At 47.2% G+C, this 26176-nt stretch overlaps 1 protein-coding gene across 1 annotated transcript in view; it reads left to right on the top strand.

Annotated features, from left to right (window-relative positions):
* The window catches only part of Grid1 (glutamate ionotropic receptor delta type subunit 1), a 692044-nt gene that overhangs the window by 118033 nt on the left and 547835 nt on the right, over positions 1–26176 (top strand). The window contains exon 3 of the mRNA XM_035452799.1: positions 12640–12924. Coding sequence (XP_035308690.1) covers positions 12640–12924 — 285 coding nt within the window. The remainder of the gene's footprint in view (positions 1–12639; positions 12925–26176) is intronic.

The raw sequence follows: 26176 nt of genomic DNA, 5'->3' as shown, positions 1-26176 counted from the left end.
GATGTGGGTGAGGGGAGCACCACTGAGAAGAGTGAAGGCAGCATGGGACTCCCTTGCCACTCATCTCCCTTGCCTTGGCTGCAAGGTATATCCTTGCAGCCAAGAGAAGAGGAGCAGCAGGCTGGCAAAGGGAAAGGGGCTAGGCCTGTAGTGGTCCCTGAAGAGGGAGAGGGAGCTGCTGCTCCCATATCTTATTTAGGGAGTGCCATGAAGTTAGCAGCAATGAGCTTAAGGCTCACATTTAGGGGGCTGAACACAGCTCCCACAGAAAGGTAGAGGGTGGAGTACTGGGAATGTAGGCATACAATCACCTGTTTGAGAAGAAGGTACACTCTCTATTCCCACTAAAAAGGTCAGTGATTCAGTCCTGGCCTTACCAGGTGACAGGCTAGGGAGCAGAGGACTCAGCCACTCACACTTAGCATGTTTTGGAGGGAACAAGTTGTGTGGGAATCCTTCTTCGTCCTGCAGACAGTCCCATAGGGTGACCTCCATCGCCCAGGTTTACTTGCTATGTGTCCTCATCTTTGGCTGTTCTCAAGATGGATGGTGTATCAGGGCCAGACTTATGTTGAGCTAGCATCATCTTGCTGTACCAGGTGGTAGGGACAGAGATGTCCTTCGGTCACTCAGCCCAGAAAGTGACACAGAACCATGAGTAAAAAGTGACTCTGAGCTGTATTATCTATAAAGCAGGGAGGGAGGTTGGAGGTCTTGGGAAGAAGGAGGCACTTCACAGGGTTTGGGGGCACGGATAAAGGGCTTAGCCTTTCAAGAGACCACAGAGGAGAGGTGGTCATTGGAGGTGGTCTTGGAGATTCTGCAGGAGTGGGCAGGCTGAAAACAGGCTCTGTTATCTGGTTAGCTGTGAGTGTTTAAGCTCAGCTCTGGTTCCTTAGGCCTAGTGTCCAGGGACCTCTAATGGTCTGTTGCTAGGAGACCAGGCTGTTGCCAGAGTTGCCAGGAGAAGAGCTTGTAGGGCAGCTCTGAGCCAGCTGAGGAGTGTGGTGGACACTGCCTGCAGGAGAGGTGTTGCTCCTGGGAGCTCCATACCCACAGGCCCAGGGACACTGCTCTGCCTTTGAGCTAGAGCTAGATTGTGAATGTCTGGTCAAGAGGGCCTTGGGCTTTTCTAATGAGGAGAGCTGTGATTCTAGAGGTGTTTGTACCCTAGCCCATCTCTTCCCCCATAGAGCCTTGGATGTAGTAATCATCCAAAGGCCCTAGTGCGAAGTGCTTTGGACCTCAGGGTGGTGCTATTGGGAGGTGCTGGGGATCTATAAGATATGGGGCCTAGAGGAGTGCCTTAGTCACTGGAGACATGCTCTCAGAATGTGAGGGTGCCAGTCTTTCTGTTCTTGGCTGCTCCCTGGTTCCTGCTTTGCCATCTGTCCCTTGCCAGAGACCCAAAGTGTCAGTAATTCTCTAGCACTTTCAGAAGGAGGGCTAAACAACACCTTTTTTTCTGTAAAGTTAATTGCTATGCTGGTGACTTGTCTCACTCCTGTGTCCAAATGACCGATGGAACAAATTAAGGGAAAAGTTTTATTTTACTCGTAGATTCAGAGGCTGTACCCATGGCTGTTTGGTCTCATGTACATGAGCAGAAGATCATGGCACCAGGAGCATGTCATGTGGTAGAGGAGATGCTTCACCCTGGGTTGTCAGAAAGCATAGTGAGACAAGAACCTGCCTCTAGATGCCTCTAGAGATTTAACTCCCTTCATAGGCAGCCACCACTTAATCTATACCCTCCCAGCTGAGGACCAAGCATTCAGAACATGGGAGTAACCCATAATAATGACCAAGGAATGCCACTGCAGTGATGGGAAACAGACTCCTATACAATGAATGGAGTTGGCCCCAGGTCCACAACACCCCCTCCAAATTTTGCTGTCTCTCTAGATACACTCTGAGGGACACACACTATAATGGCAGAAGGCAGTCCTTTTGGGCACACTTATCACACACCAAACATGGCTTTTGACTCTATCAATAGCCTTGTTTCTTCTGTCTTCTGAAACAAATCAGGCAGCTTGACAGTTTAACTCTGGTTCCCCTGTGGTTTTGGTGATGCACCCAACTTGGCTGCCGGTGCTCCATCCTCCCATCTAGAATGGGGTACAGCACCTACCTCCCAGGCATGCCTGGACTTCAGTGACTGGGGGGTGGGCCTGCACCTGCTGGGCTTATGGCAAGGATTGCCTTTCTCCTCTAGCAACAGAAGCACAGCTATAACATTTTCCTTTGCTCATTACTCTGGAACTCCTTGGCTAGCCTGCTTGTATGTGGCCACCCAGGGGCAGTTTGTAGCCCTTAATTTCTTAGCCCATGTCTTCATAGCTGAGTCCCTGGAGTGCCTGTGCTGCTCAGGTCCTACCTGTTCACTTGGAGCCAGTTCTTCAGCATTGTTTATGGTTCTGGCTTGTCTCTTCTTTGGGCTCTGTGGATCCATTTGTCCTCAGGTTGGGCTGCTTGTCCATCCCTTCCTTCGACAGGCCCAGCACAGCCCTGTTGTTCCTGAGGTTCTCAACCTTGGACTTCCTAGTTGAGCAAAAATAGACAAAGTAAGATGTGGAGGGCTGCTTGTCTCATCCACACAGGAACAGACTCTGGTCTGGATCCAGGGAGGCCCCGAAGCCTAGGATCCTTCCTCTTGTGGGGTGCTCAAGGCTAGCCCTGCTCTTGGACAAGGCTTAATTTTCTGTTGTCTCTGGTTCTCTGGGTTATCTTACCCTGAAACCCTGATATGTTAAATGATATACACCACACACACACACACACACACACACACACACACACACACACACACACACACACACGTGTTTCTGCATATATATTCTATCATCCAGTGTCCTGTGAACATCTCTACATCAGGCCCCCAGTCTGAAGGTCTAGAAATCTGTCTGCCTCAGTCTCTCTTCTTGGGACCTTAAAGAAATAGTATAATAATATATACTCAGCAGTGTGTGCAAGCACAAAGTATTCTTGGGCCTGCAGTCAAAGGAATGGTTGATTTTTACCAAGCAAGGGGAAGTGAAACAATTTCATAGAGTTAGAGGGATCTGGAAAGGGTTTGGGGACATCTAAGTAGGGGACATCTAAGGCAGAGAAGGAAGAACACTGCAGGAAAGGCAACCAGCATGTACACACTTACAGGTTAGCCTAAGCACCACATGCTATAGGCTGAGAGCATGGGCATGGGAAGTTTGGAAAATAGACTGGTGTCCTCTGTTGCGTGGATTGTGAGGGTGGTGGTGGATGCAACCAAGTGAACTTTGATTCCCAGGCAGTGGGGCCATGGGAAGTATTTCAGGACCATGTTAGATGCTGAACTTGGGTCTGTAGAACGGGATAGAGAATGGAGAGCTTGGCAGGTGTACTGCTATCCCTTATCCATTGGCTTGAGGGAAGCAGAAGTTTGGAGCAGGTGGAGGAGGTGACCTCTCAAAGGTCCTGCAGAAGAGTCCTGGGGGACCCGAGCTTGGGTGCTAAGAGAGCTACAGGAGGCCTTGAACTTTCTAGGTTCTCCGAGACAAGAATGTGCTATGCTGGTATGCCAGGGACTCATCCTGTCCTGATATAACTTCCCCAGAGCAGGCTTCTGTGTGAATCCCGGCCTGGAGCTTGGTGTTCCATTGGCGGAGCAGTAAAAGTCATTAACGAGGAGCTGGAGAGTTATAAATAAGCCGCACACTCCCACCCAGCGTTCCCTGCCTTTCCAGCCTGCGGGAGCAGGGAATCGGTTTTGATTCATTAATTGGCAGAGGGATGAGGCTCCAGAGACCCTGTGGTGCCACTGACTCTTCCCCACCCTCCTAGTTGGCTCCAGGCAGCCCTCTGTGCTTGCTGCTCACCTACACAGGCTACATCCAGGGCCAGTCCTCTGGGGCCCTCTGGCCCTGCTGCTCTTGGCATTACTGAGCTGGATTGAGCTGCAGTTCCCTTATATTTGCTACTTTTTCCTTGTCCCCTCTAATCTGTGGCTTGGACTCCTCTCTTTAGAGTGGCATGCAGATTGGTGCTAGGAACTCCTAGTCTCTGGGTGGGTCGCCTGTGCCTTTTCCTTTGAATGTCATAGGCATTAGGAGTCTTGGCGAGTGGGAAAGCTCTGGGTTTCACCTGTGAAATCTAGCCGCTTATACCACTCCTGCTTTAGGGTAGTTCCATTAAATAGGTTGCTGGCTGCTCCGCAATATGGGCACTGGCCAGGGTTGGAAAGAATGAGCTGACCGGTGCTTCCGCACACACACCAGTAGCAAGGGCAGGAGACTTTGAGCACTGGCCACACAGTCCTCAGTGGTGGTAAATCTCCATCAGTGGTCTGAAGCCAATTACAGTGGAGGAAGATGGAGTACTGCAGAAATTTCTCTGGAAGGACTGGTTACCCATGGAACAGATGGAAGGAGGTTGGGTGGACAGTGTGTGTAGGAACACTACACATTTCTTGGAGTACTCAGGGAGACCCAGGAGCCTCAAGAGCTGGATACCCAGGTGTCTGTCTGTGCATGCTCTGGCTTCCTAGGGTGTAGGGCACCTGGCAATTGCACAAAACTGTGGAGATGGTTCGGGTTTCCCTTTTGCATTGACAACTTTGGGAAGCTAATGTGGTTTTATATGGGGCCAACCCTGTGGTTGGTGTTTCATGAGGACCCAGTTGCTTTGGTATGGGAAAGCCACGTGTCTTTTTTCCAGGTTAGATGTGTGCAGGGCTGTTGCAGAGGTGATGTGGTGACGACATGGCAGCGGGATGGAGGGAATCCAGCAGGCTCAGAGTGCGTTTCGGAGATGAAGTATGGAGGAGTTGCTGAAGGAGTGGTGTTGAGGGTTGTGGGGAGAGACTGGTCAATATCAGGTGACTGGGGATACCTCCCTCCTAAAACTGGAGGAGCATGCCCATAGCCCTGGGAGCTCTGTGGTGTCACCTGTGAGTTGCCACTGGTTTTCTCAGGTCAGGACTGGTCTGGAGTTAGAAACACAGCGGAGGGTTCTGAACTGGAACATTAACTATAAAAGCTTCCACAGGGCTAGGGTTTGATGCTCAGAAGTAAATGTGTGAGGAGGCCTAATGATTCCATAGTGCTTAAATATAGGATGAGGGAGTACTTAAACCCTGGATGTAGGAGAAGGCAGTCAGGCATTTGCAGGACTGGTTTTGGGAGCTTCCTTCCTCAGCTTTCTGCACAAAGGCTGGTGGGTGTGAAGCCTCCAGGCAGGGGGTTGATCACCCTGTGACATCACCTCTAGTTTGTCTCTGAAGACTGAAACAAAGTCATTAGCTGAACTGCAGCATGGAGCTGGGTTCTAGGAGACCAGGGATGGAGGCAAGTGGTGAAGAAGGCAGTGAATGACCAGGTAGGGGGCATTGGGAGCATTGCAGGAGAGCCTGTGTGCTCCAGGGCCACAGATCGAGCGAGCGCAGGCCTTCTACAGCCCTGCCTCCAAAGTCTTCCCAGCCTGTGGTTTTGTTTACCCTTTACATGTCTTAATAAAAGATGAAAAATATTTATTCTCCATAGATCAATAATTTACTATGAGTTATGACAATACTAAATTTGGTCAATTATTCATGGGCTATCAAGTATTTATAAATGCTACCTTAATTTAAAGCATTAGCCATTAGAATTCAAATATTCATAAAGCCAGTGCCAGTTGAAAGGAGGAAGGGCAAGGTACAGGTAGCAGGGGTGGCTGGAGAGAGAGGGCATGGGCTGCTCCAAGAGCTCCGCCACTGCTTGTGGGAATGGTGGAGAAGGCAGAGGTGCTGGACTCCCTGTGGAGACCATTGCTCCTGGGTGGGCAGGGCTGACCCAGCTCTGCTCCCAGCCTGCCTCTCCCTTCAGCCACCTGCAGAGATCAGCTGAGCCTGGCAAAGCAGGACTGAACCGAAGGACCTATAGGAGGCTGCCACTGCTCCAGGTGGAGGCCCTCTCTTGCCTGGTCTTTCTGGAGACATTCTGCTGCTCATTAACATGGAATCCAGAGACCAGTTAATGCGGAGTTGTTGGGCCAGAGGCCTGTGATCTCAGAGGAGCAGGGCCCACAAGGACAGATTTGGCGAGTTCAGAGTTCAGACTTGGTTTATCAGAGGGAGCATGAGTGGCTATCCCTGGCCTTGAGACATTCAGAGTTGCTGGAAGAAGACAGCACTAGGATGAGGACACTGCTGGGTAGACAGAGCAGATTGGCGAATCTCCTCTAGCAGAAGCGCCTGGAACACTGTCTCACCCACCTGTGGCCTTGCAGTTTTCTAACCAACCCCAGAGGGTTAGAGAAGAGTGAGCTTGCCCAGAATACCTCCAGACCCGAAAGACTGTTCTCTCCCAGCACTCACCTGCAGGCAGGGGCCCAGCGCTCACGGAGCTGAGGAATTCCGTCAGTAGGGACAGGCCTTACTCCTGCTTGCCTGTTCCTCCCCTGGGGGTGCCAAGCTTGCTGCAGCAGGTATTTCTATCCAAGCAAGGGTGGATAGAGTCAGCTGTGAATCTTGGACCCCATTTCATTGTCGCTGCCCCTTGTTGAAGGGCCTAGCTTCCTGATTCTGATTTCTTCACTTGTATGGCCCTGTCCACAGGACCTAGAGTGAACATGACCAGAAGTTTGTTCTGTGAAGTGGTCAGTACCACACCTGATATGTCCTACCCAGATGCTCACCTGTGAACATCTTCTCAGGGGAGGCTAGTGGGAGTGTGATTGTGAATCAAGGGCTCCAAGCAGCCTCCCTCGTCATCATTTCTGGGAATCTAATGCTACTGACTGGTGTAGACCTCTGTGGAGATCGTGTGTACTCTCGGGCAGGGAGCTGCTACTGCTGTTCATTACAATTCCTATCTACTTCTTTCTTCCCTGTGCCGATGAGCTGTGCTCAGGGAGCACTTATCAATCTATCAGACCTGCATGGTGATCAAGACAGAAATCAGCTTTATGGCCATATGATACTGCAAGAAAAGAATGATATCAAAGGCAGTTGTCCTCCTGAGAGCTGTGGAAGCACTGCTGAGCTCCAAGCTGGAAAATCTGGATTGTGGATTTCCTACGACATGCTTGGCAGTGTGTAGGACCTTGCACATAAGACAGAAGAGCAGGGAAATGTCTGGACCCACAGTGTCTTTGCACTAGGCCTTACCGCCTGCTGAGTCCATGTGTGCACAGCAGGTACTGTTCTTGCCCTCCTGGATCTTGAACTTAGAACCACTCCATGAAATGGGTGCTGTCATCAGTATTTGATCCAGGGTGAGGTAGGTGGGGAGAGAGAACTGCCCTGGAGAGAGCCAGCTCCTCTGTCAGCCCCACAGTGGGTCCCTGCACAGCAGACACAGGCTCAGACCCTGCTCAGCATCTCAGTATACGCATTGTATGAATTGTGTGGCATCCCATCTCACACAACCTTGGTTAAGCTAATAGCTGATTTGGCTTTGATCTGATGTATTTTGATCTTATTATTTTTATGTTAGAAGCCTCTAAATAATCATCATTTCAACAGTGCCCCAATTAGCCGGCCATTCACAGTAGATTGAAAATTGACTCACATAGGGCCTCTCCATTAGCGCCTGGGAGAGACTTCCAGCCTTAATAATCCTCCTTCTCCAGAGACTGGGTGCTTGTGGTGCTGCAGGTAGTCAGTCACAGAAAGCCCACTCTGCCCCTTGTACCAAGAGGATGTCAGCACAGGTGAGGAGTGGCAGGATGGCTCTTAAGTCTGATGGCTACTACTTTTTATAAAAAAATGATTTTCGAAATTAGCTTATGCTTTATCATGACATTTTCTTGGTTCTCCTCCCTCCCTCTTCCATCTCCTGCTTCCTCCTGTAGGTCCTCTTCCTTTTCCATAGTTGGTTCTCTAATATTTTCATGTTACTTGTTTTCTGTTTCCCTCTTCCCCAAAGCAGAGGTGACTTTTTACAAAGGGGGTCCTGAGACAGGGTTTTGGGGTGTAGCTTTGGCTGCTTTGGAACTCACTATGTAGCCCAGGCTGGCCTTGAACTCATGGCAGTATGTCTACCTCAGCCTCCAAAATGATGGGATGAGCCTTCAGACCCATTGATAACTAATACTGCTTAAGGTCCAGAGTATGAGCTGGCTGCAGGTCTTGATGTGGGAAGGCAGTGAGGGTGTCTGGGAAGAGGAAGAAAACTGACAAATCTGTTTGGCACCTTTCTGTGTGTAGGATGGAGAAAGCACTTACAACTGGCCTTCCTAGCCAGTGTAAGTGGAGACTCTTATTTCCACTGACTATAACACTGAGGCTTAGAAAGGGCATGTGCCCTCGGCCACATGACTGCTGGCCAGATGGATGAAATGGGAACTTGTGCTCTTCTGTTATTCCCAGCTCTGGTATGTTAGCTTCTGGTGACCCGTTTTCCCCAGTTCCTGGGTCTTAATCATGCTGCGCTCTGCTCGTGTAGCTTCCCCATTCCTATTGGTTGAAATCTTCATTTGTGATTTTTGATGCCAACCATATAACTACATCCCCTGCATCCTGGAAAGTTTCCTTTCTCTTTCCTCTTGCCAAATCATAGAGTATGTGTCCCAGGAGGATCCAAAGTGCACCGGAAGACATGTATATGTTATGCATGAAATAGAAAGGAGGGCAGGAGCCAAACCTTGGTGTTCAGTGTGGCATGTATGTACAAATGGGGAAACTGAGGCTCAAAGTTCTGTGACTTCAGAGCTTGTGTATATATGGGAGCTGGCTTACCATAGAAGTCAGGTGGTCACTTGAGAGGGAGCTGGGCAGATGGGTGATAAGCCAGGAGTGACTGATGGCTTGTAGGAAGGATGCAGGAGATGGAGTTCCTGGACCATTAACTCTGCACTGTTTGATTTATTTGAAAAGATTGCTTAAGATTTTAATGCAATGTCAGTATTGGAGAGACAATGAATCAAAGAACAATTCATGTACCTTCACGATGTCTTAGCCATTTGTGTTTCTTGCCTTATTTGAAGGCATGTTTCTATTACATTGTAATCAGCATACAGTATTGTATCTTTTTTTTTCTCTCTTGACCATGTCTCAGAAGTATTTCAACCATGTCTGTGGCAATATGGGGATGGACTGGTAGTTCACCTTAGTCCAGCACCATCACTTGATGTTCGTGTGGCCTTTCATTTTATTATCTGGGAAGCAGAAGCAAAAATCTGTTTCCTAAGTGGATATAAATGAGAATAACATGGATTCACACATATCAAATACTCAACAGAGGCTGGCTTTGAGGAGATTCTCACACAGTAGCCCTTCTTCCTCCATGTTTCCAGCTTATCCATTACTGGAGAATTCTTTCTGCTTTTTAAAAAAATCAATTACCTATTCATGTCATGAAATTTTTGCAAAATATAAGAAAATTAAAAAAAAGAAGCGCACTCCCAAATTGCTTTCACTTTGAACATTTTGAATTTTTCCCTTCTGGTCTTTCATGCATATTGTATTTCACTTAATTGATACTGTAAAATACATAATACATATATTTTTGTATGATTCTCATGTACCTTTTTATGACAAGTACTTTCCAATATTGCTGTATTTGGTGCACAGCTGTAAGGGCTGCACGTGCTTTCAGAGTATTGCACTTCCATAACCACACACCTATTTGCATCTTTCAGATACTTTGCAGTGTTCTCTGAGTACCACTGAGTGTCCTCATGCTTTTGGATCTAACACTGTTCCCACGGTTTGGATATGTGCCCAGAGAGGAATGAGGAACACAGAGCATGAAAATGTCAGGATTGCTGGGTGTTGGTGGCTCACGCCTTTAATCCCAGCACTCGGGAGGCAGAGGCAGTCAGATCTCTGTGAGTTCGAGGCCAGTCTGGTCTCCAGAGCAAGTGCCAGCATAGGCTCCAAAGCTACACAGAGAAACCCTGTCTCGAAAAACAAACAAAACAAAACAAAATGTCAGGATCCACGGCCTCCTTGCACAAATATTTATGAGCTACCAAGCTTTGTCCACTGTGAGTGTTTGGGGTGTGTATGTGTGTGTGCACACACGCACACACATACCATAAGTAGTGAGCATGGCAGAGCTCACTCACTCTTCTCCTCCTTGAGCTTGAGAGTCTCTAGGAGCGTCAGGTGGTTATAGAGAAAATTGCAGTGCCATAGCGGGGCAAGTGTGGGGATCCTGAAAGAGGGCCTTTGCCAGCCTGGGGAGGTTGAATCAGTCCTGAAGCAAGGATGACAGGAAGTTGAGTTCCAGTGCTGAGGGGGTCAATCTAGAATATAGAGATAGAATGAAGAGCATGAGGTGTAGGCATGGTGTGTCTCCAATACCCCCCCCCATAGACATACATGTGTGAATGTGTAGCATGCATTCATGTGAGGGCATAGAGAGGTCAATATCAGATGTTGGCTTCTGTCACTGAGGTAGTGTCTCACTGAACCTGGAGCTCACTGACTTACATAGTGCAACTGGTCAGAAAGGCACAGGGTTTCTCCTGCCTCAACCTACCTGGTGCTGGGATTATGGGTGTGCACTACTGTGTTGGCTTTTAAAAATTAGTTTTTTAGTTTTTTGAGATTACAATACAATCACATCATTTCTCCCTTCCCTTATCCTCCTTCCAACCCCTCTCATATATCCCTCTTTGTTTTCTCTCAAATTTATGGCTTCCAATTTCATTAATTGCTGTTACATATGTGTATTTGTATGTGTTCCTAAATACACAAATACAACCTGCTAAGTCTTGTATGATACTTCAGGGCTGATCAGTTGGTATTGGATAACCAGTTGGTGCTCTCTTCCTGGGGATGACTATTTCCCAACATTTCTTAGTTGCCTGTAGTTCTTTTTGCAACAGATAGATACTATTACAGAAAACAACAACCAATCAAAATACAGAGTTGTGGAGCCCAGTTCTAGCAGACTGATAGGTCTTCTACATAATTCCTGCACCAAAGCCTTAAAAATCATTTTGAAAGAAGGGATAAGAGCCAGAGGAACAGGGAGTTTGCTTTGAGATTGTGCCTCCTAGGAATGTCAGAGGCTACACTCCTGAAGTCTCGCCAACATGACTGCCTAATTATGATCTGAACAAGGATTATACCAATAGACATGTTAATATGAATGAAGCAGGAAGCTCAAGGAACTACAGACAACTAAGGAATGTGTTGTCTTTTGTATGTGGGTGCTGGGTATCCAAACTAAGGTCCTCACGATGGTGTGGCAAGGATTTTACACACTGAGCCATCTCCCAAGTCCTTGCTGGATGTCTTTAAACAGGCACAATGTGATTGTATTTCTATGAATCCATGATGGAAGGGCAGAACATTTTGGTGACTATGAGATCCTTGAGAGAGACCCATGGCATGGGAAATGGGGGAATCATTGGGAACTGGGGCCTGAGTTATCATCTATGATCATTGGCTATGCCAGTGTGTATGGCAAAGCCCTGGTATGGGAGCAGCTGCTGTTGGTGCCAGCCAGTGACGGGGACACCTCCCTCCACATACTTTCCAGCCTCTCACTTCCTTCCACTTGGGGTGAGCTCTCTTGTTTTTCACCTCCTTCTCAGCCCTGTCTGAAGCATTATATAAACTCCAGGGTTCCCACGAAGGAACTGCATTGTCGAAGTTGTTCAAAGCCTACTGCGTGCAGCAGATGGCTTGCTGCCATTCACAGGCTGTGTTTTGAGACCGCATCTGCTTCCCACATTCCCGCCGTCACACAAAGCATTCATGAGACATGCTTGCTTCAAAACTGGTTCAGGGAGTTGGGGGGGTGGGAAGCAGGACCTTTCTATCTGCTCTGATGTCCATAAAAGGCATGAGCTTATGGCTAACAGTGGTGCCCCTTATAGTCACTTGGTGACTTTGGAAGTCCAGGCTCCTCAGTGTGTTAGTCCTAGAAAGGGCTGTTGTCATCTCGGTTTCATTTGTCCTCTGTGCCCTTGGTAACTGCCTGAACTACGGGTGCATCTTCCTTTGTGATTGTCAAGTGGCTTTTGAACAATCCTGGGCTTCTGGAGCCAACCACTTCATCTGGGATTTGATCCAGTACTCTTATGATAGGACTCAAGTGGACTTGGCCAGGAGACCGAGACTCCTGCCCTCTTCCTTTCCTGATTCTGGGTCCTCTGGGGGTAAGTATATGTCTTTCTGACATCATGATGTCATCCAGGTCTTACAGATCCAAGCAGTTCAGTTCAGGTGACAATTGCACAGCACATACTGTATTCTTTCCCATGACAAAGGACATAAAGATTCCCCAGCATGAGTTTTTGGCTCCTCTCCAGCATTTTGGCTACTGGCCCCAAGGTGAGAAACAGTGTCTAAATGAGAGTTCCGTTTGATGAATCAGGGAGATTTGGGGTGGGTCCCTGCTGTACCACCCTCCTTTGACTGGTCTGGGGCAAATGATCCTGCCACTTTGGATCTTTCTGTCCTCATCTGTTAAATGAGCCTGAGATATGGAGCTGGATGTTTCACTAAGGTTCTCAGTGTTCATGGTGACTTAAGGTTATCAGCATCTAACTAATGAGAGCTGCTGGCCTGTCTGGGAGTTGGCCTGCTTGGGCAGGCTCTTGGTCTGTGTGGGAAGGCATCTCAAGGCCACAGGCATGAGCTGCTGGGTGGAGCTGTGGGAATGAATCCTGTGCAGCAGTGTCCCATGCTGATTTCTTCCTGTCTTTTTCCTCTCTTTCCAGCCTGTGACCTCATGACCCAGGGAATTTTGGCCTTGGTCACATCCACAGGCTGTGCATCTGCCAACGCCCTGCAGTCCCTCACAGACGCCATGCACATCCCACACCTCTTTGTTCAGCGCAACCCGGGGGGTTCACCACGTACTGCCTGCCACCTGAACCCTAGCCCTGACGGTGAGGCCTACACACTGGCTTCGAGACCACCTGTCCGTCTCAATGATGTCATGCTCAGGCTCGTGACAGAACTGCGCTGGCAGAAGTTCGTCATGTTCTATGACAGCGAGTATGGTGAGTCCAGGGTGGATGGGCTGAAGCTTGGTTTCAGGGACAGCTGGGTGCTGGTGGCATTAATACCACAGGTTTCAACAGTGGGACCCGGTACTGGGGTGCTGTCAGGGTGTAGATCCATGCTGGTGGTCTGGGCTGACTTTTCCTTGGGGTGGTAGGGCTCCACCTTGAGCTTCGTGTATCACAGAAGAGCTGCAAAAACAGATCTGTAGATCGGCACTAAAGTTGCCTAGCAACATCACCTTATCATGACAGCTGAAGTTTGAATCATCTTAGAATTTTCAATAAAATATTAATAAACTGCTGGCAGGGATCTGAAGAGCTGCATACAGGCAGCGGTGCGGGCTGCCTGCCTGGGTCTTCTTGGCATCTTCCCCTCTGAAGGTTATTCCTCATGCTGGATGGTGGTCCAGCCTTGGCTTTCTACTTGCATCCACCTTGATCTGCCATGCTTCAGGTTCTTGGGCCTGGGCAAAGATCAGAAGGAGGGATGCCTTAGCTGGCGGGCCTGGGGACACTATATGGCTGTGTGTGGTTCCTTTGAAGACCTCTCCTGAGGAAGTAAGCATAATTTACTTGTTAGGGAACCACAAAAGTGGGCTTTGGAGGAACTGCTTCATGTTTGCTCAAAGTGCCTCTGTAAATAGATCAGTTCGAGTCCTGAGATAAAATGGTTTCCATCATTTGTGCTTCAGAAAGGTTTTATTTGGAGACCATTGACAGTCACATGCCATTATGAGAAGTAATGCAGAAGGATCTCATGTGCCCTTCGCCCAGGCTGCCTAAGGCTGGCACTTTGCTTAGCTGTAGTATAATATCACAACCAGGATTTGACCCTGGTGCGGCCTGCAGGCTCTTCATAGTTTACCAGTTTTCATGTGTGTCCAGTCCAGTCTGCTGTGGGTACGGATTCATGTCTTCAGCATGTTTGTGTGATTATTAGTCAGGATCCAAAGTGGTTTTCTTAAGAATTCCTAGGCTACACTTTTATAGACACAACCATCCCATTACCTGTTCATGGGCACTTGTGAGGCTTGGAAGCCCCCTGGGCTGAGCTTCAGACTGAATGGTACAACCCTTTTGAAGTCCAGCTTTGTCTTCTGGTGAAATAATCCCTTTGCCAAGAAAGGAAATCAGCATATGTTTGCATTTGCCTAAATACTCTGCTTCCCTAAATCTGGGATGTTGTCCTCAGTGGCTTGAACAAATAAACTGTTTGGAGTCTTCCAGGAAGAAGTGAAAGAGCAAACAGTTACTGTGTTGGAATAAAAATGTGGTGGTGATGGGGACAAGTGTGGCTCACTGCTTCAGGGGTTTTGCCGGCATGCCCAGGAACTGGCTTTCCCTCTGACACTTGCTCAGTCTCAGATCCCCTGGGAGGAGCTGGAGACCTTGTAACAGCACTGATGTGCCCCATGGCATCTTTGAGAAATCAGGCCTCACTCCAGAAACCAAACCTTAGAGTCCTCCTATCGGTGCTGAGGCTGAGCCCTGTGGGAGGTGTGGGCACCACCAGGGTTGGAGCATGCCCCCCCCCCCTCTGGTATGCACAGGCCCTCTCAGTTTTGCTCCTCGAAGGTACCAGGTACCACTGCTCCACTTGTCTCTGGTCTGCACATACCATTCTCCTTGAGGCCTTCTGAGGAGTCACAGCTGCAAGGGAGGTGGGGTGGGAGGCCAGCTCTCTAGCCTGCTCACTGTCTGGCCTTCTGTGATCTGTGAGGACTGAGTGGTGCCTGGAGACACTTGCCCAGTGCCTGTCTTTTCTTCTCATTCTACTTCTCACTTCCACGTAACTCACATAGCAAAGGTTCCAGGAAAGGTCTCTTTCTCCACCGGGTCCAGCAGAGCTGACATTTTAGTCACCTGCTTACGCATCCTCAGTACACTTGGCTTAGCCTGACACTCATGAGGGCTTGTCCCTGATGTCCACTGGGCTCCCACAGAGGTGATCATGCCCAGAAGAGCAGACCATGTGCTTTTCTTTGGAATTTCTTCTGGAATTATGTGAATGACAAACTCATGGATGAAGACATGGGAGTTTACAATAATTTTTGAAAAAGACAAAGGAGAGATGTGGAGAAAGATGGGGCCATTGGGTGACCTGACATCTGATCTAGGATGGGGTAGGGAGTTAGGAAGAATGCTTCACCTTGCAGAAACAAATCTAGCCCATCTTCATCCACAACCCTGACCCTGGAACAGCCCCCAAAGTGTGCCTCTCTGTTCTAATATGATGTTCCTCTACATTTACTGGGGTGGGCTTTAGTTCTTGGCTAGCCTGCCCTTTATAATTAATCCCACAAAGATGCTGAGTGAATAACAGCTTTCATCAGATATGAATCACAGCGTTGAGAAGGATGCAGAGGCTGAATGTGGGCTCAGTAACGCAAAACCATGTTTAGGATGCTGGGAGGCTTCCATGGTAAAGGGAAGGACCGACTGCAAGCCACCTCTGTGTTTGCTGATTGTGGTGGGGCATGGAAGTGGGTGGAGCACCTCAGAGCTGATGGAAGTCCACGCCCAGCCACCTGCAGATGGCGCTGTCCAGGGTCCTGACCCATTTGGTGTCAGTTGCTCTGGAGGTCACAGCTCTTTTATTGTAGTCTGTACAGGACCTTGCTGCTTTTGCCCACCCTGGCCATCAGCCTCTTGACAACCTTTGAAGCTAGTTTGTGCCTTTAAAAGTTTCTCTACCCCGACTCTTGCTGCCTGGCCTGACTATTCCCCTGGTGAATACCCCAGCCTGTTTGCCCACAGGAGTCCCATTAGGTGATCTAAGGCAGATGGCACTCAGAACATACATGTGCTAGATTCCATAGCATCACTGGCAGGGGAATGTCCATGTGCCATGGTCGATTCATGTTGTCAATGTATGTGTGATGACACAGTTTCTGATGAGCTCAATTAAAAAGCAAATTGCGTGTAAATGCCTTAGGGAGCAGCTCATCCTATAGTGAACATCACAATCAGACCCTTCCTTTGGGGGGTAAGGATTTTTTCTTCCCCATTTCCCAATCAGTCTCCCTTTAATCTCAGGAATGTCTTCCCCTAGTAGATCCTGAGGATTGGCCATTTGCATTAAGTGTGAGACTGAAGCAGGAAAGCCCTGAGAGAATTTGAAAGAAAGGCACAATTCAGTTTAGATGTTGAGTGTCCCCTGAATGTTCATATGTTAAGGGGCTTGGTTCCCAGAGGGGGATGTTGGGAGGTGCTACAGACCTTGAAGAGGTAGATCCTAGAGGGAAGTCCTTAGGCCATAGGGGCATGTCCCTGAGGGAGATTATGGGAATCCTGCCTTTGTAGCTGTCTGTTCTTGTGATATGAACAGAGTTCCCTGCCCTGTATTCCCACCATGACTGCTGCACTTGCAGGGACTCATAGCACCTAGGCTGCCTGATCTTGAACTTGACTGTCCAGGACTATGAGCCAAAACAGATCTGTCTTTTTACATGGTTAATGGCCTCAGGTATTTCACTATGATGACAGAAATCTGACTAATACTGGGTGAGAGAGGAGTTTGTATACAAAATATGAGAGGTGCCATTTGGTACAATTCCATGGAAAATACTCATGTGCTTGTTGTGACAGCAAAAGGAAAAATAGAAGGGAAACTGACATTTGGGGTAGAAAATCCGTACCATGAAAATACCAAAAGTTTGGATGGAATAGAGCAGAGAACTTTCTGTCTTGGTGCTTCAAATGCTGGTGTGTGTGTGTGTGTGTGTGTGTGTGTGTGTGTGTGTGTGTGTGTGTGCACGTGTGTATGCATGTGTGTGCATGCACATACATGTGTATGCCATTTGTTGATTTACTTGGTAAATATTCGTAGAATCTCTACCATGTGACACAATTTTGCCTGTTGCTCATTTTAAATGAAGAAACATGGTCACTTGGCTCATGTTGCCTATAACTGGGCTTGGAAGCCAGGGTCCAGTGTCTCTAGCATCTCCAGGGTAGGTGTACACCAGCCTGCAGGCCTGGAAGGTTGGGAACTGTGATTCTGCAGAAGCAAAGCCTCAGGTCTCTGCCTTATTGACCACTGCATTTGTTTTAAAGTTTGTGTGTGTGTGTGTGTGTGTGTGTGTGTGTGTGTGTGTGTGTGTGTGTGTGCATGCATGCACATGTGTGCACACACATGCAGGTATGTATAGTCATGTTATGTGTATGCATGACCTGAGATCCACCTCAGGTGTTATTTCTCAGGAGACAACCATCTTGTTTTTTGAGTCAAGGTCTTTCACTGGAACACAGGGTTTTTGATTAGTCTACTAGCCAGCCCAAGGATCCTCCCATTTCTGCTCCCTACCCCAGGCTTTTTGCACTGGTGTAGGGGATGGAACTCAGTTCCTTGTGCATGTGTAGCAAACTATACTGACTGAGCTACCTTGACAACCCCCTAAAATCACCCTTTAAAAACTAGAAGTTATACACGATTGTAATGCATATTGCTAACCAAAATATTAATAATGATCAAAAGAATCCCTGGAATCCACAATCAATTAAGAAATATAAAGGGTTGTCATGTCTTCATCTCTGATCATTTCTATCCTCATGAGGGGACTGAACTGTTATTTTGACTGTGTGCTAGCCAGTCCCTGGCTTTACTTGATCGCTCTGGGTCCTGTAATAGATATTAGCCTCTTTGTGAACCTTGTATAAGCACAACAATGCTGCTTTTCTCACTCTCCACTAGGGTTCTGAGCTTCATCCATTTGATGCAGATATATTAATCATTTTTATTGCCTCACAGTATATCGAATTTATCTATCTGATCATTAATGGGCATTTGGGTTATTTCCAGGCTTTGGTGTTACAGATAGTGTTGGTAAGAACATATTCATATTTATCTTTGGTGGATTGTGAAGAGTTTTGAGTGTCTATTTTGAGGAGCAGAATTGCTGGACTGCTAGATCAATGCATGTTTTATGTTATTCACATCTACTGAGTCTGTCCCTATATGCTCTTTCCTGTGTACACTGCCTCTTGCCTGTAGGAGGCTTCTCTAAGTCCCACAGCTCACTGACATCTCCTGTTGCATGTGCCTGGAAGATTCTAGTACAAAGTGTTGTATTACTCTGATGCTAATTTACATTTTCTGCATACAGTCTTTTCACATCTTCACAGGCTATTTTTGTTTTCTCTTCTATGACATGCTTGCTTGTAACTGTTAATTTTTATGCCGAGCCTTTTCTTTGGTGAGTTAAGTGTGGCAAATACCTTCTGTCAGTTGCTTGTCTTCATAAACAGAAGGTTTGTATTGTGCTGTTGTCAAATGTAGTCATCTTTTTTTATGCTCAGCTCTCTTGCCTGTCTTATTTAAGAAAGCCTTCCCTACCCTTATGTCATAATGATAGTTTCTTGCTAAAACCCCTTTCTCTTCATGGGAGAAGATATTGTTCCCTTAGCATGCTGCCCATAGGAGGGTCCCAGCCTGATCCATGTTTAGGTGCTGATGTGTGCTCACTTCTCCCTGCAAAAGGATCCATCCAGCATTCCTTCCCAGGCATTGCTGTGACTTAGGACCCAGCTAGTTCTTAGTGGCAGCTGAGAAGGGTGTAAACCCATTTATCATATCCTGTGGCAGGGAAGTCAGTGAGATCTTCCTGGAGGAGGTGATGTCTAAGCAGGTGTATAAGGACAAGTGGAAGTTAGGCAAGCAAGGGGCAGTGGGTCCGGGAATGAGTGGGGAGAGTCTTTCAGGTAGGGAGAGAGTAAATGAGAGGTCCAGGGGCAGGGGAAGCAACAGAGAGGGGAAGGAGTGTGTGTATGGGGGCCAGGGGCAGGGGAAGCAACAGAGAGGGGAAGGAGTGTGTGCATGGGGGCCAGGGGCAGGGGAAGCAACAGAGAGGAGGAAGTAATGTGTGCTCTCGGGACAGCCTTGGTGCAAAGGACTTGGCTCTTTGTCTCTCTGGCTGCTGACAGTTTTTGAGGTTAGCAGTTAGGGACCTGGAGAGCAGTCTTGTTGGTTTGAGTTCTAGGTTTTTATAACTTTTGTGACATTGGGCAAATCATGCAACCCTACTGCATGCAATTTGCATGTGGCTTAAATATCTCTTTGCCTTATGTTCTTGCTTGCTGGGGACTTAGTGAGACCCTGTACTCAGGAACCTGATTCACCAGTAGCTGAATTGTGGCCCATACTACCCTGGGTTTCCAAAGGAGGCATGCCAAACCTCAAGGGAGCCGTTGAGTTCCTGGCTTGACTTGCTATGCAGCCTAGAACACAGCTGTATCTTGGTAGTGTTCTTTGGTGCTCGGGATGGCAGAGAGAGCTTGGAGTAAGCACTCTCATCTATAGCATACAGTCCCTGCTCTAAGCTGGGGTCAAATCTAGTGTTCTCAAAAGTGTCACTACAGTGCACCAGTGGCTCTGTGGGACAGCACACCTCAGCTGGACAGCCAGACTGACAGTTGTTGCACGTCACCCCAGTGCCCTCCCATAGTAAACTTCCCTGGAAGAAAGAGGATGCTGAGAATCCATGCTGTTCTAACCGTGCTTCTTGCCAGCAGTGTCTTCGTGCCAGCCCTGGCAGAGCGGACTGGCGGCTTCAAGCGCAATGGCAAGAGATCTCATGAATAATACCCCTGATCATTACAGCATTAGTTTAAATTGAAGTAATAAATAGTTTTTTTTTCCAGAAGAAATGAGCAAGTGAGTTTAATTGCTAGGAAACCTACAGAAGAAGTTTGACAGTAACTTTACCAGGACAAGTGTTTTCTGTTTTGTTCTTCAATCTAATTACAAAGCAGCTGTACTTTGAGATGCGTTAATTGTAGTGTTTGCCAGAAGATGAAAGTTCATTAGCTCTGGAGTTTCCTTATCCTCACATCATGTTCCAGAATGCATCTGGGGGGTGTGAGGAGATGCCTGCTGCAAGCATGGACCCAAGGGGCACGTGAGGCTGTGCTGGCTCTTACACATGCTCATTATGTATCTAGGTCTTGTAGAAATCTCAGGATCATGACCTTGGCCAGATCTTTTGCATTTTCTCATGATATATATTAATGCCCCTCAGAGGATGTATGTGAACTCTAGATAATGCGCTGGCTTGCAAGGCCCTCCTCCGGGTCTCACCCCTGCACATAAGAAGTGTGAGCAGGGTATGTTGACAAGTTTGAGCAGAGAACCGATGGGATGTAGTTCTTAGCTGTGTTCAGTCCACACTGTGCTGTGTGTTGTGTCCAGGCTCAGTCATGGCCTTCCATGGTTTGCTTCTCATGACCTGAGTAGTGGGTGTCAGCTAGCCCAGGGCTTTGTAAACATTTTCCACTCATGACTTCTCTTTGATTGAGAAATTTATGCAGGTATATAAAATAGTCATGCAAATCAAACATTTGCTGATAATAAACCACAAAAATTTATTTTAAAACTGTCCTTTGCTATACATAGATTTTTACCATTATTAAAGATGAGGCAGATTTGTACACTGAGGTAGATTATTGTTATATGAAGAAATATTTACTGAATATTAGATATTACAGGACATAGGATATTTACAATGCTTCCAGAGTTCATAAGTATTTTCATTTTTATACTGGTTAATATTTTCATAGCCATTTTATATACATGTAGTACAAAATGGCAGAAGTATGTTTTTGGACATTTCAGAAAAGGGGAAAACTTTATCCCAATCTCAAACCAAAATTCATTTAACGTTTTCAAAAATGAAAGCCAAGCCAGAAACTCCAATAGCAATTTCAAAACCAAACACCCCAACCCTGTCAAATCCAAAGCTATGATAGTTTTATACTTGCATGCTGAGGAATGGTGGTGGAAGAATGTTAAAGGTCTGGGTTTCCCATCATTAAGCTGCTGCATCTCTACAGGAGAGAAAAACTTTATCCGTACAGTCAGAACACTGCAACAAGCTGCAGTAGTTTTGAATCTGGGATGAGGTGTTTAGGTGATGTTCCTTGACATTATACAGAGTGGTGGCATGCACAGTGAAAAGCATGTGTGTTGTGTGTTTGGTACCAAGGCATTAGTGATATTGTGTGACCCACCATGGGACAGTGTTACAGGAACATCTTGGATGCTTTACATGTTGGATTTTGAATCAACTGTTTGGTTGTTGTGCATTCAGGAATCTTTTATTGTTGCCAAGTTACAGGACAAGAAGCTGGACTCGCTGGAAAGGTTGATTACTCCTGTAACCCAAGACCTGGAGAGATGTTGAAGGAAGATCAGGAACTCAAAGACAGTGTCAGCTACATTGCTTGTTTGAGGACAGTCTGGACTATATGTGCTAATGTTTCAGAAAAAAAAAAATCAAAACTGAAAAAAACCAACAAAAACAAAGCTGTGTTCCGGGATGCCCAGCTTTTAGTCTAGTAGTGGGGCAAGAACCTCTGATTTGAGATATTTCTTCACTTCTTGAAAAAGGGTGCCAACTGGTGGCATATGACCGTAAGAAACTTGGGATGTCCTGGCTTTTCTTGCTTGCCTTTTAGCACTTAGGTGGTTGAGTAAGGCTATGGAGGCACATTGGATCTTGCTTGGTCTGGGACAAGACAATGTCTTTTGAATGCTTTTAGGAGCATCAGTTCCTGTGGAGGCAGAAAGGCTGGGAGTTCTCTAAGATGTTTCCCTGTTTATCTAAAGGTCCTCTGGGACCCTTGGAATTTTCCACTATCCCATGGGCGAAATGGCTGCTGTCTTTACATAGGTCCCACTTCCTGCCCAGCCACTCACCCTCTTTCCTGAACCCCCTGATACTCCTCAGATACTTCAGGCACAGCCCTGCCTCAGGCATGATGTATGCCTCTGCCCTCTGTGCAGGACACTCCCTTCCTGCATCTCTGGGCTACTTCCTCTGCTTTGGGGCTGTGTTTCCACTTGACACTCCTTCCCTTTATTTCTGCCATTGAATTTTTATGTATTTACTTTGTTTTCAATGTCTGTTTTTATCTAACTAAAATGTGAATTCCTGATACAGTTTATTTTAAAATAATTTGTTATTTTAAATTGACATGTAGTTACACTTACTTGTGGGGCACATGCGACATTTACACACATGTGTATGATGTTTTGATGATCAGATTAGAGTAATTGGAGTATCTGTTACATGGCATGAATATAACCAATGAAATGATGATATCATTTATCCTTTATTTGTGTTAGGAACATCAAAGCTCTCTCTCTCTGCTAGCTATTTTGAAATTTACAGTTAACTGTTGTTGACTCCAGTTATCCTCTTAGAATAGAGGACATTATTTTTGCTATCCACCTGCATCATGTAGGATTTAAATTTTTTGATGTTTAATGATGCTGAATTTGTACCATTTAGTACAGCAGTTGAAACTTAGTAGGTTTCATTAATATTTTGACCTGGTACGTTGTTCATTTATTTTCCCAAGGAGCATATTCTTTTATGATGTTGAGAATCAAACGCAGAGCTGTGCATACGGTTGATAAGTCATCTACCACTGGGCTCTGTCCCACCCAAATATTCATCTCTTTACTTGAGATTTCCAGTTACAACTATAGTACCTACCTTTTGCCACATCTGGGGACATCTGAGGGAAACACTTGGCTTTTCCTGGGCAGACTGAAAACCCTGTCTAACTTTCATCTTCTCATTTTGATAGTGAGGATAATAAAAATGCCTACCTCAGAGGGTACTTGTGAAGCTGAAATGAAATGAAATGATAGATTTGAGAGTGACATGGATCCCTGTGGTCACAGACAGTTTCTCATTTTCTTCCTCCCCTCATAGCCAGGCTGCTCTGAGTACTCAGCCTGTGCTTCAGGTAGGTACACGAACACTGAGCAGAGGGTTCTGGGTAGCCTGGAGTCTGGTGTCCTACCACTGTCCCTGAAGTCTGAAGGCATTCTGAGTTACAGTGCAGAGCAAGGACTGCTCAAGGAAAGCTGTGTATAAAATGCCAGGGTGAGGGGCTGGGGAGATAACTCCATGGGCAAAGTTCTTGCTGCTTAAACACAAGGACATGAGTTGTATTCTTAGGACCTTTGTAAAACCAATACAGTGGTATACATCCTGTCTACAACCCCAGCTCTGGGTAGGGAGGATACAGGTGCATCTTGGTGGAGGTAATCTAGCAATATGATGCCAGATGGTTTGGATTTTGGTGGAAGCTTCCCATCGAAGTGTCTGTGTGTAGGCTTTGGTAGGGATGACGTAGCCACTGAGCACCAGAGGGCAGGGGCCCAACTGTGGCCGCATGTGTCTCCTCTGCCAGCCTCTAGGAACCCACTTCCGTGCTGGGAGTTACATTTTAATGAGCCTGGCCTGGTGGCTGGTGATGTGTGTAGGAGGGCTGGGGGTTGAGGCCGACCTCGTTGTCTAAGGACTGGCAGTGCCATAGGAGCATGGACACCTGTGTTTTGACTTTGTGTGTGACTGTTTAGGTTAGTTTCCCCTTGCTCATTCACTTTTTTATTTAGTGCACACACCTACATCTGTAGGTGCTTCTGACAATGTTGAGAGAGATGGTGAGGTTAAGACACAGCAGACTTAGGAAAGTGAGACAGGCTGCCGCTGAAGAGGCTGTGTTGGCTGGGAGGGTGATGGGCATACCTGTAGCCGTATGTTCAGGAAAGCAGAACAAATAGGGGTAAAGATGTTGGTTAGAGGAGGACAGCATGGATAGTGGCTCTTGCTTACCTCCTAAGCAGTGAAGAGATGAGTTGGATTGGGCTTTTTCTCAGGCAGACCTCTCACAGCCCTGCATATGCTAGCCTGGAACTTTCCATTCTAGGTGGGAGTGGTGGGGCACTAGCTCTGCTCTGTGGAGTTTCTTTGCCTGGTGCAGAGGTCCTGGGATCTGTGTCTGGTCAGGCCTATGTGTCTGACATCCATAGCTGCTCACTGAATACAGCATCACCTATCTGTGCAGCCCACTTCCCTTGGCCACACACCCATGATGGCTAGTGCTTGGAGACTTAGAGGGGAGCAGGCACATGTGGTCATTGTCCCCCTCGCCTGGCAGTGTAAGCTAGACACCATCTATGACAGAGGCTGTGAAATACATCACAACGCTGCTGTGGGGCTTGGCACAGTCCTGTGAGCATTAGGGAGCCCCGACGAAGTGAAGAGGGCTGATCAGGAGTGAGGACAAAGTGGGGGTGTCAGAGGTACCTTGTGTTTCTAGGGTGATGGAACATGAAGAAATATTATTTTGTTTTTATTTTTGGCTTTGAAATGTTTTACTGTTTTGTAAGCAATGCACAAAATGATACTCTTTCTGACAAAAATTTCATGTAAAAAGTAAGTTCCCTACCTCCTCATCTTTGTCTCCAAAGGGAAGGGTACCTCCTAGGCATGCACCATGGATACACAGGGATCCCTGCCTCTAGACATAGCACAGTACACAAAAATACAGTACTACCTGTATTTTAAAAAGCTTTATTTTATTTTGTGTTCATGCGTGTGTGCATGCATGCCCCATCTCTCCCTCCCCCCCCCTCTCTCTCTCTCTGTGTGTGTGTGTGTGTATGCGTGTAGGCTCTGGGGGAAGTCAGAGGAGGGTGTTGGTTCCCCTGGAATGCTGGGAACTGGTCTCCAGTCCCCTGGAAGAGCAGCAAGTACACTTAACTGCTGAGCCATGTTGTCTCCAGCTCCACCTGTACTATTCTGAGACCTTTCTTACTCTCACTTCTGGGCTCTGGCACCATGTCCCTGTCTTATTTCTATTCCCTGCTCCATACTTGCTATTCCACATTCCAGCAGGGGATGACCGTGGTCTCTCTTTGTCTACTTTGCCGGTTCAGCTGCATCTCATTTCTTGCAGTCACACAATGTCATGGCACGCCCCTGAATAGGCAGCTCTGTGAGCATATGTCTCTGGGATGAGCTGCTAGAAAGCTGAGTTGCTGGATCACAGGAACTCTTTTCAAATTAGAAGACTAGAAGAAGGTGGTGAGATGCCAGTTACCAAAATAAGGCCGCAGGAGGAGAGCGAGCCCTGTTCTGGTTCTTGTTTTTCTCCAGGACTCAGAGGATGATGACTTTTGGGGTGCCACACTGACTAGGAGAAATGTCATCAGGCAGAAAGTCAAACACAACACACAAAGCCAGAGAACCAGACGATATGAATCAAGGGTTCTCTGTGGTCTGAAGTAGGTTGGTGAGAAACAGTTTCAGAATAGTCACCTGTAGTAGCATTGAGTTTGGGAAGCAAGAAGTGGATGTCAGACACACAGGCCTGACCAGGAATGTGAGGAAGGTGAGGATAGTAGTCCCTGTGTGTCCTACCCTTTGGGACCACATCTCTTTAGGATGGTGGAGCCAAACTGACATGAGGTGCCAGAGGTCTGAGGTCTCATGCATTGGGCCCAGGCTGAGGAAGGGCTGATGTAAACAAGCAGATTTAGAGTGATCCAAGTAGCCCAGGCTCAGGGCCTGGACACATGGGTAGCTAATGTAGGGAATATAATCAAAACACACCAAGGACAGTCAGAGCTGGTCTGAGCTGAAACAGATTGTCTTTACTGGCTGTGGCAGGAAAGGTGCTGAGCTCTGGGCCACACACAGGGAAATGTCTTGGGTGAGTGGTCATATGAATGTGAAGTCCTGACTGAAGGTGTGGGCTTTTGCCTCCCTGCACCTGGAGGCTTACCAAAGGCACTTGGTTCAGCTTCACTGATGCTTCATAAACAGATGATGTGTCCTGCAGAAGAAGACTAAAACATTCACTGTGTAGCTGCTCCGTGCCAGGCCCAGCCCGATCCTCATCTCTGTCTCACAGCCACTCAGCAAGGTGGGCCTCTGCCAGCAGCGCCTCTAGGCTCCAGCTGCCAGCGAGGATTTAAATTGCAAACACTTATTCTCATTCTCCTGGCTTCCCCCTCCCTGCCCCCATGAGCTACAGGTGGGTGTGTTCTGGGCACAGTGCCCTGGCATACAGAGGGAGGCAGGGGATTGGTAGGGTAGAATCTGAGGGTATGCTGGAGTTTGAAGGGGAGGCATTTTTCTGACTGCCATGCCCTCTTCTTATATTCTTTCTGCGTCTTGTCACCCATATTGGTCATTTACACAGGGACAGTCACAAAGCATAGCCAACCAGCTTAGGCCTTGGGAGGGAGACTCATTCTTTTTTTTTTTTAACTTTTAAATCACTACTAGATTATATCTTTAGCCATGAGATTGATCTGTAGTTTTTTTTTTATTTTATTAGTTCAAATTAGGAACAAGCTTGCTTCAGATGTCAATCCCTTCTCCCTCTCCCTCCCCTCCCCCTCAACATCCCACCTGCCCCTAGCCATCCCCCCTCTACTCTCCAGGCAGGG

The sequence above is a fragment of the Cricetulus griseus genome, assembly GCF_003668045.3.
Source record: "Cricetulus griseus strain 17A/GY chromosome 1 unlocalized genomic scaffold, alternate assembly CriGri-PICRH-1.0 chr1_1, whole genome shotgun sequence".
Taxonomy (NCBI): Eukaryota; Metazoa; Chordata; class Mammalia; order Rodentia; family Cricetidae; genus Cricetulus; species Cricetulus griseus.
This window is presented reverse-complemented; position numbering and strand designations above follow the sequence as displayed.